Source organism: Chenopodium quinoa, unplaced genomic scaffold, assembly GCF_001683475.1.
Source record: "Chenopodium quinoa cultivar QQ74 unplaced genomic scaffold, ASM168347v1, whole genome shotgun sequence".
Classification (NCBI taxonomy): domain Eukaryota; kingdom Viridiplantae; phylum Streptophyta; class Magnoliopsida; order Caryophyllales; family Amaranthaceae; genus Chenopodium; species Chenopodium quinoa.
Window position 1 is genome coordinate 281,244 of NW_018742393.1, and position 17,500 is coordinate 298,743.

At 35.7% G+C, this 17,500-nt stretch overlaps 2 protein-coding genes and 1 pseudogene across 2 annotated transcripts; all 3 read right to left on the reverse strand.

The window, feature by feature from the left end:
- Positions 1 to 262: 262 nt before the first annotated feature.
- On the reverse strand, positions 263 to 2,651 carry LOC110702207 (pentatricopeptide repeat-containing protein At4g01570-like). Its single transcript, XM_021879904.1, has 2 exons — positions 2,267 to 2,651; positions 263 to 1,899 (listed from the first exon to the last, which is right to left on the reverse strand). Exons 1-2 carry the CDS (start codon positions 2,534 to 2,536, stop codon positions 901 to 903), a joined length of 1,269 nt encoding a protein of 422 aa, XP_021735596.1. The 5' UTR covers positions 2,537 to 2,651; the 3' UTR covers positions 263 to 900.
- A 537-nt stretch (positions 2,652 to 3,188) lies between these two features.
- LOC110702216 (beta-adaptin-like protein A) lies at positions 3,189 to 12,735 on the reverse strand. Its single transcript, XM_021879917.1, has 11 exons — positions 12,343 to 12,735; positions 10,852 to 11,368; positions 10,175 to 10,299; positions 8,870 to 9,068; positions 7,969 to 8,197; positions 7,690 to 7,856; positions 7,126 to 7,335; positions 6,731 to 6,841; positions 6,454 to 6,630; positions 5,065 to 5,496; positions 3,189 to 3,821 (listed from the first exon to the last, which is right to left on the reverse strand). The coding sequence occupies exons 1-11, from the start codon at positions 12,405 to 12,407 to the stop codon at positions 3,531 to 3,533; spliced, it is 2,523 nt and encodes an 840-aa protein (XP_021735609.1). The 5' UTR covers positions 12,408 to 12,735; the 3' UTR covers positions 3,189 to 3,530.
- A 932-nt stretch (positions 12,736 to 13,667) lies between these two features.
- On the reverse strand, positions 13,668 to 16,824 carry LOC110702221 (annotated as a pseudogene).
- Positions 16,825 to 17,500: the final 676 nt, after the last annotated feature.

Genomic DNA, 17,500 nt, shown 5'->3' on the forward strand with positions numbered 1-17,500 from the left:
AATAGGCTGATCACACTAACAAAGCAGATTACGCTAAAAACTCACATTAAACACTCTCACCTAGAGAGACCCAATCACTTTAATTTCCGCATTAATTACTCCTTAATCAAGTACTAACTTGACCGTTGGAGGTGGAGCTCCCACCACCAGGAGTCTCCGTTGTTTTGCAGGTACAGGCGTCCGGTTCCAGTCTCGGAATTGTAACTCTCCCGCAGGACATCAAAAAACCCCGAAACAACTGCCACTCCTGTGCATATCAGGTTGTTATATTCTATTACTAAGGGATAAAAAAAATGACATAAACTCAAATGAAGATTCACCTATTTGAAACTAGAAGCAGCCTCGTATTGTAAAAGCAGTCATTTAAAATTTCTTCAATTTGGCAAGGCGCCTTCAGTATACACATGTTACAGTTTGTCAATTCAAATTATCAAATGGTTCCTTACATGCCAATCAGTAACTAAGAATGATCAACTCGTTAATGAAGAAGGAATGTGAAAAATGAAGAATTCAATTTCAATTTGAACATGAAGCACATAAAACACTGCCACTTACCAAATTGTATGTAGCAGATCAGGCTTTCAACATTACAATTGCTTAAGCTAGCAGCTTTTCAGCCTTATCAACCTCAGCATCAAATAACAGCTTTGATTGAAATCTGAAAGGTGAAACCATGCCTTTTACAAACGAACGGAAAAGGACTTCAGAAAATGGAAACCAGACCATATGCTGTTAGTTCGAATTCTGCTGAATTGAGTCAATAACCTCAGAAGTAGATCTACTTTTGGTAATTATTAATTAACAGAGTAAAAGATGTTCCATGGCCAGGTCTCTGGTTTAACCTTGAAGCCCCCAGCAGAATTTCTGCTGGGAAATGAGGTGAATGACATAATGCAGGACTCATGAAGTTTCACACAGACCCAATTCCTTCAGCAACATGTTCAGTTTTTCGGATAACCCAGCTTCACCATAACCAGTGACCAACAAATCGTATGTTGATTTTGTGAACTGGCACGAGCCCTTGATATGCTCCAAAAATAACTCCAGCCTGTCATATGCTGCTCGCCTAAAGTAAGATCGGATGATCACCTTGATATCATCAGCTGATTTGAATGTAGACCCTTGTTTCAACATTCTCCCAACGGCATATTCCATATCATCTAATCTATCTGCCCTTGCATGCATACCTATGATTCCACAATGCACTCGTGAAAGAACTTCTGGGCTTTCCTTTGATGCAGTTAAGATTCGGAGAAGCTCTTCAATTCCCTCAATTTTTCCTAATTCAGAACACAGACGTGAAAGTCTGTCTGCTATATGTGGACTAATTGCCCAACCATTATCAATAATGCTGAGCAAAAACTGTTTAGCTCTACCAATATCCTGCTGTTCACACAAACCATCAATCATTCTGTTCAAGATGTGTATGTTAGGAATAAATCCTGATGATATCATTTCTTCATAAAAAAATTCGGCAGTATCATATCGTTTCGCTTTAACACAGCCGGAAATTAGAGATTCATACAGCTGCAAATCAGCAGGAATTCCAGAAACTCTCTTAGCTGAGGCCCATGCTTGCATAGCCTTAACATTATCAGACTTAGCATACATCGAAACGAAAGCATTATAAGTTTTAGCATCTGGTTTATAGTCTTCCGATCTCTCCATAACCTCAAACAAGCCAAGTGCAGTCATTTCATTTCCCACACGCAAAGAAACCAAAATCAACGAGTTAAAGATATCAGATGTCGGTTTCAACCCAACGGACTCCATTGCCATAAATGTACGGATAGCTAACTCGAGATTCCGTGTTTCCCCACAATGAGAAATTAGCTCAGTAAACAACTCCTGATTTCTTTCATTGTGCTTCAGCAGTTTCTCTAATCTCCACTCCAAAGCCTGGTAAATCATAACTAGCCATAAATACAAGCCAAAAGCACTAGAAATCTAAAGTACCAAATATAATTTTCAGTTTTTTCACAAATACAAGTATACTAGCACAAGTCTGTATCTGTAAACTAACACCATTTGATAGTGGTAAAACCATATACAGTATAGCATAAACCAATCAAACCCCAAACAGAAGAAAACTAGTGATATCTATCTAAATTTCTTAATATCCAAATTCACAACTCACAAGGCTTGCTTCCCATAAATAAAAAAATAAAAAATAATAAAAAAAAGAGTTATTGCAAATGGGTATTAAATATATTAAGCATCCAATCAAATATAAATTCAGATTATATACAGGGTTTGATGAATTTACCAGGTTTGCCTTGGATGTAGAAGAAGAATTGATAGCAGAAAGAAGAGCATCCCAAGAAAAACCAATGCTTTTGAGAGTCGAATTTTCTTCAGAATCAAGAATGATTTCGATGCGTGATTTTGGTTCTTTTATCAATTTTTGCAGCAAATTGCTGGAAGTTGAATGGTAATTGCAAAAGGGTAGTTGAGATTTAGGGGGATTGATTTGAATTTGATAAGTTAAAGATAAACCCTTTCTAGTTGAAGCTAAAACCCTACGTACAAAGCTCATGTCCCCTGCAATTGTTTTGGTTTAGTTTTTGATGGGGTAATTTCATTTTAGGTAGGCATTTGCTTGGAATTTAATATGGCTTAGTTCAGTGGTAGGCTATGACTAATGTCATATAAATTACAACACATGTACCACCACAGCCATTCAAGGTACCATCGTAATTATTAGAAGTTGCGCAAATTATATTAAAAAAAAATGCATCGTCATATTCACCAAATAAATATGTGAATGGACTATTTTGTTGATCTCTGAATTCAAAGTGGATTGTAAATAATCATACGAGTATGTATTATACACTTTCTATGCACAAATTCATTAGTCTTGAAGATATACTGGTCTTATTTTATGGAGAACATGCATCCACAATATTCATATGGTTAACGTTCATGCTTTGTGCAATGAGACTATGAGTGAATTGGTGACTTCAAATTTGAAACTAAATTAATTTTATAGGAAGATCCATTGATAGATGGCTTTCACTAAGACATGGTTTGTACTTTGTGGTCGAACTTTGATAATATACAAAGTAAATCCCATTTGCTTCTACCAATCTTTATACTAGTATTTCAAGTTTCATGTAAAAATTACTCTTAATATGCTTATTTCCCCTTTTAGGAGATCAAATGCTCAGTTCAATCAATATAGTGATGAATCATTAGTTCAGCCAACAGCTTAACTACTTCCAATCTTTCAAAATATTGACAAAAATTACTCAATTGTACAAAATATCCAACACAATGAGCAAAAAATTATTCCTGTAAATCTCAATCTACTTATGAGTACCGTGTATTGAAGCTGGACTGAAGGCTAAAATTGATGAAAGGTTTTTTTTTTTTATATATGTTACACATTGTACAACAATCTACATCTACAAAGAGTCACTAGGAAAGAAGAAAAGAGCAACGAGGGTATGAAGAAGAATACAGAGAAAATTGAACATGATTTCTCATAGTGGCCCATAAGCAACATAAAAAAAATAAATGATGGGCGATATTCAGGACATGCCGAATTTGGACAAGGCTGACTGAAATATTTCTGAGAAGGCATTAGATGAACTTTGGTCATCGGCTTTGATCTTTATTTGAGCTTTACATGCTGATGTATTAATAACACACTCTACCAAAAATGTGGATGTATCCTCTGCTTTCTGAGCAAAGAAGAAGTATTTAAAATTAGGTGATTGACCGCCAGATGCAATGCAGTGTATGGAGTTTGCTAGCATGTGCTGTAGAAGGGACTGAGGTGTGGTTAATGCTGCAACACCTTGGGGAGTCACTTGTATTTCCTGCACAAATTAACAGATACCAGATTCCATTTATCATAATCATGTAAAAGAAACATCAGAATGTTATATAATGTAGCTAAATTAAAGACATGTCAGCAACAAGACAGCAAATGACAAATGACAAATGACAAATGCACAACATACATCAATATCAACAATACCACAACTGTTAAGATGATCTAGCCTAGCATAGTGCAGGGTAAGAGAAGAGGGTCCAAAATATGCAGCTTTAGCACTGCAACAACAAATATACTGTTTCCATTGCGTCCTTGGTTCAAAACACAACCATCTTCTAGTTCATTAAAAAAAAGTGCAAGTACTTGAAAACAATTTGCTTTGGTCCATTATAATGCCAACTTGCTAAGCCAAAATGCGGCGAATCTTTCAGCTTCATAAAAAATATAAAGACAAATTAACTTGACAAAATAACTCAAATACTAAATTTACTAGTGGTTCATTAAAGCTCATCAAACAAAACTAGACTATTCTCTAATCTCAACTAGCTCAAATTCGTGAACACTAACTAGCAGCTGTCATATAACTTCAACCAAGTGTTGCTAAGCTAAACATAAACAAAACTCCGACATATTCCCAGTCCATGTAAATGTGTGCTAAGGGCATCCGCCGTAAGTTATTGATTCTCATGAACAGATGCTGCAGAGCGCAAGAATGAAACTAATAAAAGAGGCCTTAAGCAAGAAGCAATGATATTTTCCCATACTAGAGACACCAAGAACTATAATTGCTTATGAAAATTCTACTCAGAAACTTCCCTGCCCGTCCTCATTGCAATCTTCTTTTGACACACTATTACTTTGGCTCAAGGAAGTAGCTGTTTCATAGATATGTATACATTGTGCCTCTTCCGACTCAACCAGTCAACCTTCCCCAGCCCCTCCCCATCCATTAAAAAGGAAAAGAAAGGAGATGAAGAAACCTTTTTTTTTTTATTTTTTTTTTATTTAGTATTTTTAATTTTTACAAAAAGGGATAAAGAGGGAAAAAACAGAATCATATATATCATACTTTTAAAATCTTATTTTCTCTGGAACACACTATAGGTTACTTGACCTTTATATAGAAAATAAAGATAAGAACTGATATCATCCACAGTAAATTTCTGTTATTCAACAAACTCAATTAACTTTAAGCGTCCCATTTCCATACAATTAGATCCCTCAACCTTCATATAAATATGGGTGCAAAACTGCATAGTAAAACAGCAGCATAGTGTTTCACAAACCTGTGATAAGGACAAGGGTAACTGACGCCATTTTTGCTGGAAAGTGCCTGGATCTATAACAGCTTTTGCATTAAGTTTCAGAGGAGGTGGAACAAGAGCAGAGGAAGGTGCAGGTGCAGCGAAGCCTAAGCCAAGTAAATCATCAATAGCCATGCTAGCCTGTGCATCTTGTACTGCTGGCTGTGTATCCAAAGCAACCAGAGGTCCTGAAGATGCATCAATAAGAGGGGCACTATAACCAGCACCGTTAGTACTAATAGCTCTACTATCTTCCTTCTCTGTTGTACTAAGAAGCAGATCCTTGTCATTAGCATCAACTATCTGAGCAGGAACCACACTGTTGGCAGATTCTGCTCCTATGGATAAATTCCCAAGTTCATCAGAAAATTCAAATGGCCCTCGGTGTTCCTTGTCAGTGAACATGAAAGATGGCTGCAGAAGGAAAACCATGTGGCCATCAAACCAATTATTCTTACTATTAAACCCATAATCATAACACAAAGTATTTAGGAAACTTCAGGTTCTAACTTCATAGTTATACTATTGTTAAAAACAATATGTGATGCAAAAATATTTTGAGACAGTAATAGCCTAATAGGCACGGATTATATATGCATAGGGTCAATTAAAGAAAGGAGTTGGATTATTTGAACCACAAACCCAAGCAATTGATATGTGAATTGGAACTAGCAAAAAACAAATTATAAATGTGAACTGCTGGGTTGGCTGCACTTCCCATATCCCAAGTTCTAATAGCAGTAAAAAAACTAGATCTGACACATTGGTAACCATCCCTCCCCAAAAAGCTGGGACCTGGAAGATTGTATTGTTCACGTTCAATTGGAGGAAGAATTGTTGTTAAAAGGTCAATGGACTATAGAAAAGCAGAGGTAAAAAAAATAACCTTTACACCACATTAATTTTTCTATCAAATGCAAAATTTTCATTTATACGTAGTCAGCATATTAACCATCAAGAAATAGAGATTCTAGGAGCTAGACTGCAATTTCTATCAAATAATATTGTTGCCTTTAGGACGGAGTAAACCTATATCGCTGCTTCCATTCAAAAGTAATAAGGCCCGAATTTAGGAACAGCACTTGACCATTACATATCATTCCTCCCCCAACTCATAATTGTGAAAGGAAACAAAAAAGGCATCATTGGCAGGGCCAAAAACCTTCAGAACTATGCACATATTGCACAAACAGTATACTTACAAGAAAGTCAAAGGCCTCTTGCCTTTTGTAGACACAAAACCTTTAGATCTTTCTCTTTCTTAAAAATCATTTTCTGGCAGCAATAATATGAAAAAATACAGCTGAAAATTGAAAGAAGAAAAAGCTACGACGCATGATAATGTGTCACACACAAAAGAATCTAAGCTACCTTCTGATATACAACGGATAGACTGTTGAATTCATCAAATATACGATCTTTGATTTCACTGCTTTGAGTATCAGCAAAGACTGACACAGCTTGCTTTGGAGGATTCACCACCTTCTCAGCTATAGATGTACTGTGTTGAAGAAGCCTATAGTACAATAAGGCTCTGTCATGGACATCCTGCAGAGAATTGTATGTTTAATTGAAAGTGCACAAACTAAAAAGCTATAATTGTATATTACTAGGTTTGTGTGGCAGTGTGGCCAATAACAACACAAACCTGGTGAAAATCAGCAATTCCAGCTGCCAATGCTGCTCCCAATGACTTTTGAGTTTCAGGTGGCCTTCTAAAGAAACACTTCATTGATGCTGTTAACAGGTGCAAACGAACCTATGTAACAACAGAATGGTCAGCTCAGAAGAATGGAAGTAAGCAAAAACATGGGTAATTGGGTATTTTAACAATATAGAGGTCTCAACCAACAATTGAATATTTGAATGCTGGCAATTTCATTTAGATGTGATTCACAACTTTGCATGAGAAAAAACAAGCAGGCAATTGCAGTGTGCATCAAAACCTCGAAATTAAGAGTATTTGAGGTATCATGCTTGTAAAGACCAGGTCGAATTGGATGAAAAGATGAAAATTTCTACTAAACAGCATATCCTCCTTACCTCAGCAGAATCTTCTTCTTCCCAGTTCTCAATCATATTTTCCAAAATGTAGGGAGCATCTGCCACGTCCTGTGCATACTCCCCAAGCATCCAAATTAGAGCTGCCTTAGCCTTTGGTTCTTGAACATTCTTGCTACTGATGCTTCCAACAACTGCAATGCAATCATGACTCCATTGGGGATATTTGCGCAGCAAATCTTTGATAAGAACCTGTAAACGTCAATTTTGATTGATTTTTATGACTCGATCCAGCACCCCAGTTAACTGACATTCCAGTGGTAATACATTAAGAACGACAATTAGGGTACAAACATACATTCAAACCAAAGCCAGTATGTATTCCATCATTTTGAATGTACCATTATGAGTACAACTAGCTTGCTTATTATGCTCACTTAAACCTTTCTTGAAGCATGTAAATACAACTGGCACATATTTTATCCCATTAAGGCAAACACAACAACCAAATAAAAGATGAAAAGTGCAGATTCATGTGTGCAGCCTCTCATATTTTCATTTCAAACAAATAAATAAGGTATATGTGTGAAGGAGAGCTAAACTCACAAGAGTCTCAGCTGTCACATAGTCCTTCTCCATTTCTAGAAACTGAAGTAGCCTGTCAACAATTGCATTCACATCATACTGCTGCAGGGCTATCTTTCCAACAGCTCGGATAGATTCACGAGCAATCGGGATGTCAACATTGGCAACATATTCACAAAGCTCCGTTACTGTTGCAGACACAGGAAAATTGCTCGTAAATGATACATCAAAATTTTACATTTAATCTATCAACAATGTTAATCCCACTTTGCTTAGTAAGAATCTAGACTTGTTATTTACCAATCTCGTAAGTATTATCCTCATTTGCAACTGCAGTCAACATTTCAAGCTTCAACTTTTTGACATAAGATGGCTCATTATAGTGGCAATAGAAATGTTTGTAATCTGAAGAAAATAGCATTGGTGCACGCATCACCAACAAATGAAGATGGCTTAGAACTGCATAAGACTGTTCAGAACTTCCTGTGTTGGCCAGGGTGATAAGTGGTGCTTTAATACGTTCATACACCTGAAAAGAATATGCAGAGAACCATATATTAAATAACCCTAAAACAAAATGTGACCCTAAAACAAATATTAAGCAATAGGCTGCAATACTAGAAAGAATATATCTAGTATCTATATTATAGAGATGGCAAGCTTTTTAAAAATGCTTACAACATATTCCGTAATAATATATCAGATCACCACAAAAACAATTAATGAAGAATCGTTATACAAAGACACTCCTAACAAATTGAAACTAATTCGTCCCCTCCTTAAAACCTAGAAAACTAATCAAGATCAAACAGCCAAATAACTGCTCACTTCAACAAATAAAAATACTACACAAATAAACAGAATAATATTCCCGCCTCAATATCATTCAATAGGCTACATTTGGTGAAGAATCATTTAAAAGGAATCAGCTTGAAATCAAATCCTAAAAGTATAAAGAATATTATGGGAAAATTCATAATTATATTTGCTAGAAATGAAGAGTAGCCTATTATTTTAGGGTATTCTCCAATATAAGCAAAACTCAGTAAAATAAGAAAGGATATTATAACTGCTAGAACTAATAATTATGAATAAGCATCCTAGCTCAGGTTATATAGTAGAATCTATGTATAACTGATTATGAATAAGCATCCTAACTCAGGCTAAATAAAAGAATCTGCGTATACCAGGATAAAGGTACCTGTTGATGAACATCAGTCATGGACATGGTTAACTGCATAAACACCTTGATAGTGGCTAAAACAACTGCACCATTAGCATGTTGAAGTCTATCCTCGAGAAGATTCATGATGTCAAATACTTCACTGTTATCAGATGGCACATATTTGGCAACCAACTCAAGCAAAAGACATTGAGCCCATTCACTGAATTCTCTGATCCTGAATATATAAAGTTGAGGTATGGATTAACAATTAATATTCTAGGTAGATCACTAAGAAAAATGATAGCATAATTTAACTAAACACAAGTTCTAAGTTCTAACGTTTCTCCATTTTCCATCACTCCACAGTAAGAGAAAGGTTGTCAAAGATAACATATGGAGAAATGAGAATTCTTTGCAGCAGGAGAATTTTACTCTCTACGTCCTAAAATAGTTTGAACACTTTCCATTTTCATCTATCCCATAACAGTTTGAATACTTTCTTTTTTTTGGTATGTTCCTATAAATTATCTATAACTCCTTACCTTTCTTTTGGACACACTATCTCCTTTTCACACCTATTTTTCCACTAATATACTACCAACTGGCCAAATGGCCTCTTGGGGTCTTGTGGGGTCCATGGGAAGCACCTTGGCCTCTTTCCTTTCCGAGCCCAAAAAAGTTTAAAATTGCCCAATACTGAAGGCTATAATGAATGTCTTCGGAAAATTTCGGGAAATTTTTCCAAAATTGAAGTCAATGTAAGGAGTGTCCCCTAGGGTCATAAAAGTTAGTTTGAAACCATAACAAGCCTATTAATAGGTTTATAAAGTCCCGAAAAATGAGTTTAGTTCAATTATATGGCTATTTCAAAATTCAAGCACAAAGAGAGCCTGAACAAGGCAAATTCAAGCTAGAAACTTGCGGGCTATCGAGTTTAAATGTATGAAGATCTTGAAATTGTAAAAATTCTGAGCTTTAATCCAACTCCTGAAAACCCTATTATAAAATTCAAGTGTATACAGGTCACACAATGTCAAAGTAAAGATACATGCTACCTTGCTTTTGTTGAAGTAGCATACTAGGGGTTAAAGGCATATGAAACAGTTATATCCCCACAACGAACAACCCAATATCAACTTAAAGCTCTTGAACTAAATTTTTTAATAAAAAAAAAACATATAAATTCCTTTCAGAAAAGAGCCTGCTGATCAGAAGCAGTTGACTGTTATATAGTGCAGGAAAAACACTGGAGCAATATATATCATATAAAATCAGCTAATGTAGGTCAATGTAATGCAAAATAAATTTCACAATCAAATAAACAAAATACCAGTAGTTTACCTATTCAAAAAGTAATATATAAGTGGCTTGCTAAGCAAAGAATCTCTCTCCCTAGATGCTTCTTCAGAAGAACTTGCTTCAGCACTCCATATTTCTTGCAGTGCTAATAAACAATTAGCAACAACCTGAAAGAATTGTGTCAAGCAAGAGGTACCACATCATCAAGAAACAGACAAGGGAAGATAAATCACCAAAGCCATGGTAGTCAACACAAAAATTTAGAACAAACTGCTACAAAAATTAACGTACTCATTGATATTTAAAGGGCTATATATAATCAGCAAAGCGGAGTACGAAGTAGTAGGATAGCTCAAAATAAAAAGAACAAGGGTATTCAAGTTGATTATTGGCTCCCATATTATTTGGAACATTAATCTCAAATACCAGATTGCTGCCTCAGAACTTTTGAAGTACATGAGGCAATTAAGTGAGATCTTTCCAGGAAGCAAAAGGTACAGTTCATAATATCCTCTTCAAAAATCAAGATGCTGATACATATAAAGAAAAAACAAACTTTTGTTCCAAATGGATTGACAACAAAAAATTGAAATGAAATACGCACAAGATCAAAAGCTTAAAAAACAAACAAACAACTTGGTAAAGAAGCCACTAAAACTCTGTCTAAGTTTGTACAGATATCCAGATGAAGATACAAAAGAATGAATAATGATCCAAACCTGGGTTTCTGGATCATTGAGCATCAATTGCTTGAGCATAGTGGGAAAATCAGAATCAATGCAGGTTGAAGGAGAAATGTGATACAATTTCAAGATGCCCATGACAGCTACCATTCTCACATAACTGCTACCATCTTTCAACCCAGAGCCCAAAGGCCCAATTAAATACTCGACCAAATTCGGAACACGCAATGAACAAAGACTTCTCAAGGCGAGCCCACGAATCATTGGATCCTGATCTTTGCAATCCCTTTGAAGAAAGTTAATAGTGAGCAGCGCAAGATCAGGGTTGGACTTGGCATAATTTCCGACATACAGATAACACATTTTCTTCAGAACTATATCAGAGGTGGCAGAGCACATGACCATTTCACTAAAAACTGACGAAACATCAATGCCAATTGTCATGTAAGAGATCACTTTCTTGTAGAGCTCGCGCTTAGAATCATCAACTCCAGGTGCACGACTGCCCGCAAGTTGCCGTAGCTGTAGCCTTAAATCTGAAACTTCACTTTTCCTGCAGATACAGATAGTCAAACTCTAATTCACTAAACTAATGACGTGTTTGGTAACTTTGGTCTTTGTTTCTTGGTAAGAATAGTTATTGACAGCAATTAATGATATACTAATAGCACTACCATGAGAAGTAGCAAATAAAACACAAAAAGCATTTAAAGTGCCACAACACAAAATTAACAACCAATATGTTTTCATATTATTTTCCGTACTTGGAAATTTACAAGTATCTACATGTTAATCAGATAAATAAGAATGCAATCGGCTAAATTGATATGGGCTTGCTTACATTCACTAAGTTCTCTTAGTATACCTTCTCCAACAAGATCCAGTGTTTGAATCAATTCCCACAAATTCCTCATATAAAACAAGGTCTTTAGGATCACAGCAAATAGCTACCACCCAACTAAATCAATCAAAATTCCACACTCCACAGCAACCAAAACTAACAACGCCATTAGTAGTGAGTTAAAACAACGCATGCGATGGACAATCAATCAACCAGCGCACTCTAACTAACAAAATTACTCCAATAAAACCGTCCATTGCTAAATACAAACCCTTTCAATGAACTACAAACAAGATTTATTAGTCATTGCACTAAAACACAATGAAAAACAATATGTAAGTCGTATGGAACCCAATTGTTCCACATACCAAATAAACCCAAGAATCCTTCAAGATCATTACTTTAACAATAAAGTTTATCCACACCATCTCACTCCAACACAAGCATTATATCTAACAATTGGCTAAAAGCAACTAGATTTACAGCTATCCGCAACAATTGAGCACGATTTAAACCTCTAATTCACCAAAATTGATGTAAAAACATAAAATTTCATTACAACTGCATGAATTAGAGCAGCAATGGAGAAAGTTCTGACAAATTGCAGAAATCAAAATGCAGAAAAACAAATTGAACAACAAAAGGAAGAAAATTGACATGAAACAAAATAAAAAGATAGAAATTACCCTGAAGGTTGAGAAGGGGAAGAAGAAGATCGCTGAGATTGATAAGCAGGAGGAGGAGGAGCCATGGTGTCGCCGGCGATGAGAATTCGCCGGCGTCGGAAAAAAATTAGGGTTTTTCGACGATCGATAGATTGAAAGTACGTGAGGATGAATAATTGGAGATCTGTTGTCGGGTTTTTCCGATCTAATGACGTTGAATGCTACAAAGAGAACGAGTTGTGGTGCGTCTGTGTTTTGAGTCTGGGAAAAGAAGGAAAGTGAAGTTTTGTTATATTGCCAGGGAAAACGGTGTCGTTTTTTTTTCTTTAATTATTATTTTACAAGAGAATTTAGGCCTTATTTAGGTCAACTTATTTTTACTTATCTGAACTGATCTTATCTTATCTGATCTGGTTTGATCTGATTTTATTGTCTTATTTGACCAAAGTTTGACCTTAAGTGTACGATAATCTGTAAATCGTCTGTCTCACTTTATATACCACTTCATCCTATTGGTCCATGTCATTTATATCTTATGAGGTATATTTTTTTTTAAAACTCAAAAAGTTTTATTTCATTTGATCATTGAATACAATTCGAGGAAAATATATCATTGGTAAAGCTTTCATCTTCCATGTGATTAATAGCCAACAATAGCATTCATGTTCGAGAAGTCAATGACCACTAACGACGTTTATCTCGAATGAGTTAAGTCATGCCATCAACATTCAACTTTGGCGAGCCTGGAGGAGGAAGGGGAGAAGGTATTAGTGACAACGATGGTTCCCGGAAGCAAGCTTAAAGTTTTTAATAAGCTTGCAAGATTGAGCTTTAAGTGATTCTTGAAGCATGGTCGTCTTTCCCGTGTTAAGCTGGAGGAGGAGATTTGTTATGGGTCCGGATCAAGTAGTAGTAAAATGTGTATTCTTTTGGTCCATCTATTTGGTCAATCTAATAACATTTTACTTGTTTGGGTAAGTTCAATCTTGGGACTTAACTTTGTGGCTTCTTGAGTAAGCAAGCCTTGTGCTAGTAGCCCTTAGTGAAAATAAGGGTAGTTCTGATCCGTTCCGTAAAAAAAAAAAAAAGGAAAAAAAAAAAAAAAAAGGTTAGTAAGGACGAGTGAAAGCAGCAGCTAATATACACACACAAATTGATGGACTAAAAAGAACACACATTTTTACTACCACTTGGGCAGGACCCATAACAATTAGCTGGAAATAGGGAAAAATTAAATATAAATGATTAAAACAATATATATATATATATATATATATATATATATATATATATATATATATATATATATATATATATAGATTAGCAGGATAAAATAATACGCGAAGTGAAACAAAGGATTAAAAGCGATTTCAATTCGAATATTGAATAGCAATGTTCATCAATTACAACTCTAGAACCCAATCCTCCCAGCATCCCCTAAATTAATGTAATGTAAGCTTAGATTTCCCTATGAAATACAGAATATAAAATTGGATACAAAGAAGAAAAAATCATATGGAATTTGTTTACAAAAATGCTTTCCAAAAATGAAAGTCAATCCATTCAAATACAAGTACCTACAAGCATTACAATTGATACAGCACAATCTGCCTATACCCAAAATGACTGACTCAAAATGTGAAAAATGTGAGAACAAGCATCAGGCAACCAGTTTTTAAACACTCTTCAGGCAATAGGATTAATCGATTGCAAGAAGTTGAAGTAAGCATATTTGATATCGAATTGCATATCATACCCTGCAAGAACAAGATGAACCTTAAGCATATGTAATCAATTATCTAATACTAGAAATCTAAAGATTAAGGAATTGTGGTTCAAAGTGCTTCTTACAATAGTTGACTGCAATGGTGCGTGGGCTTTGCTTCACATAATGAAACCACATACTAGGCCTGCAATATACACAAATGTCCCATTGCATGAGCAACAATGTTAAGAACCTAATAATGAGTTCTACAGATGTCAACATTTAAACAACTAAAACAAGTATTAACCAAGAGATCTAATAGCTACCTTTGATCAATGAACAATGGGTTGCAGTATTAATAGCTATTGAGACTTGGGATAGGGGCACTGACAGTCAACTAGGCACTGACAGAACTTATAAGAGATACTTCTCAAGGCTTCAATTAGGTGAGGAATAAAAAGAGAGAAATCTTTCCAAAAATGGTTCAAAAATGCCCTTCATAGTTCATACAGAGAAAGGAAGTTTATCACAGATTTCAATCCAAGAATGCATCGAGGGTACCCTTCATTTTTAAGGGGGTGTAAGAAGGAAATGATGGTGATCAATAAGATAACCTGATTATAAGATGCTGTCCTTTTGGGATCAGTACAGTCAACCATCAAGCACTGATCAACAAAACATGACAAACCAATAGGCAATAAAATTGAATGTAGAAGGAAAAAAAAAAAAAAAAAAAAAAAAAAAGCCTTATAGTATAACTGTCAAAAACTCAAAACAAGTTTTAAGAAATAAACTTTCTATTGGAAACAATTATGGATCCATTCTCACTTATTTTGGAAAAATAAGCTCATGCTTTGTAGGTTAACTGGTTAAGATAGGTGAATTCCATGGCCAATAAGTTAAAAGTATGGACCATTAATAGCCAATAAGGGCCACCCAAGCTCAATTCACAAGTACAGTAAATTCAGGGCTCATCAAGCAGATGGTGAAGCAAAACTAGTTAGCTACATGTATACCAAGGCACATTAAATTAAGTAATGAAACTTACAGGTATAACATCTCCCCAGCCTTGACTGTACATTCAAATGGCTTTGGCCCGTTAAAATATAAAGGAAATTCATTGTGTTCCTTCTCCTCTCTTCCTTTAGGTGGATAAGGATTCACACTGCACCAAGGGACATGTCTAATTGGATCATCGAACTCCAAATTGAACTCTCCTGTATCCTGCAAATATAAAACCAAACTTTTCACAATGGTCTTTGTGGAAGGAAGTCTCAGACCGATTGTCACCAATTGATAAATGATATACAAGAAAGTTTATTAATTAATAGAAACCTGAGAATAGGAGTAATTTGCAGCTGGGTACTGACGAATATACAGGCGATGAACATCAGTAGGTGGCAACAGAAGGAAATGTTTCTCACCAGAAACAACAGCATATAGATTTTCATAATGGTCTTTGTGGAAGGAAGCCTCAGACCGATTGTTACCAATCCAAAGGTTGACAGCCTCTGGAAGACAGCCTAGAGCTTCAGAGGCCCAATCAATGTGTGTATCACAATCTGAACCCAAAACCGAGTACTCAGTCCGAAAGCAATCATTCTGTTGCTGAGCATATGCCACAAGACTTCCACTCTATTCAGAATCAGAGATGAGATGGAAAGCATCAGGGAAGGACATGCGTTCCACATGTGCAGAAGCAAAGCAAAGGGAGGAAGAGTCTGCAGGATGAGGAACTAAAGAATCAGCTCGGCCATTCGGAGTTAAATGGACAGAAACCTCTGCTGACCCAAGGGCTTGGCAAAGATAGTCATCAGAAGACCATAATGAAAGGGCAGGCCAGTGATCAAGGGCATTGGATATGATGCAAGGCTTGTTAGGAGCCACAAAGTTCCTAAGAAATTCAAGAGGTGAAGGAGGAGAGTTAAGTCGTTCCACCTCAGTAGATGTACCGAGGCTTAACTCCCTAACTTCCTCCCATAATGTTTCTACTTCTTCTGTGCCAATTCTACACTTTTTCACCATGGGTAGTCAATTCTACTGATTGCTCAATTAAAGGGTTACTAAAAACGACGATTTAGATAGATCATATACTTAATAATAATCGAGTCCCAACATACTCCACCATAAACAGCTTCCTTTGCAAACACTAATTACCTGCAGAAATTGGGCATAGTAATTACATGACTTATAGGGAGTACATTTGTAAAACATTAAAATCAAATTACTTAAACCACCAAGTTATTCTAAAATAAAATATAATTATATAACAATCTAAAACTCAATTTCAATAACAACTCGTCTTACGTGCATCGAGTGCAGGCGCCCTTATGCCTAAATTACTCATTTATGTTTTTAGAGAAGCAAAACTTGTATCAAATAAGCAAAACAAGTTCTACTAATTTACTAGAGTTTGTGTGATTACATACAAGTATAAACTAAGCTATAATTTCCAGAAACATAGAATCAAACAAACATACAAGATGATGATATATCAGATTTCAAACCAACTACAGCAAATTCCAAAAATTTATCAATAACTCATAAAAATAAAGTGAACTAGGTTGGGATTGATAGAATCAAGATAATACAAACTGTAATCAACCAAATTAGATACCTGGACCTGGAGGAGGGGATACGATGGCCGGAGGACGGAGCGCCGGCGAGAGAGATTGAGGGAGTATTGGAGTGACCGAGAAGGAGAAGTCGAATGACAGTGAGACAGAGTCGGAAAGAGAACCTCCTTTGTCAAAGTCTCAAAGAGCAAGTCTGCAAGTCCCTAGGGGCCGTTTGGTTTACACGGGATAAATGGAATGAAATTAATAAAGGGAATGTAAGAGATCGGAGGTTTTTAAGATTAACTTATTCAACACTAGATTAGTTCTTGTCAGGGGTGAGCGAACTGAGTACCCGGTCAAAATTTTAGGACCCGGATACGGAATTGGTTGGAACCGAGTCTCAAAATTTGGAACCAGAAGTGGAATTGGTTCAATCGGGTCCTAAAATTTAGGACTTGGAAGTTGGAATTGGAACCACTGGATACCGGGTTTTGGTTCTGGGTACCCCACTTAGGTATATAATTGTTAAAATATAATATAAATTATAATACTTATATATTTTATTCTATTTTCATTTTTAGCGTTTAACACTTGTATTTATATATGCATTAGGCTATTTTATTTATGTTAGGTATTAATATATATATATATATATATATATATATATTATATATATATATATATATATATATACTAACTAGATACATTTAACATAATTTTATTTTTAAAAACTTATTTAGTGTAAAATATGTATGTTGGGTAACCGAATTCCCAACCGGTTATGGGTCCAAAAAACCGAGAATTGGAATTGGAACCGGTTACAACCGGGTCCTTAATTTATTACCCGAAATTGGAACCACCTGGTTCAATTCCGTTTTGTTCCTAACCAGTTCCGGTTCCAATTCAAGGTATCTGG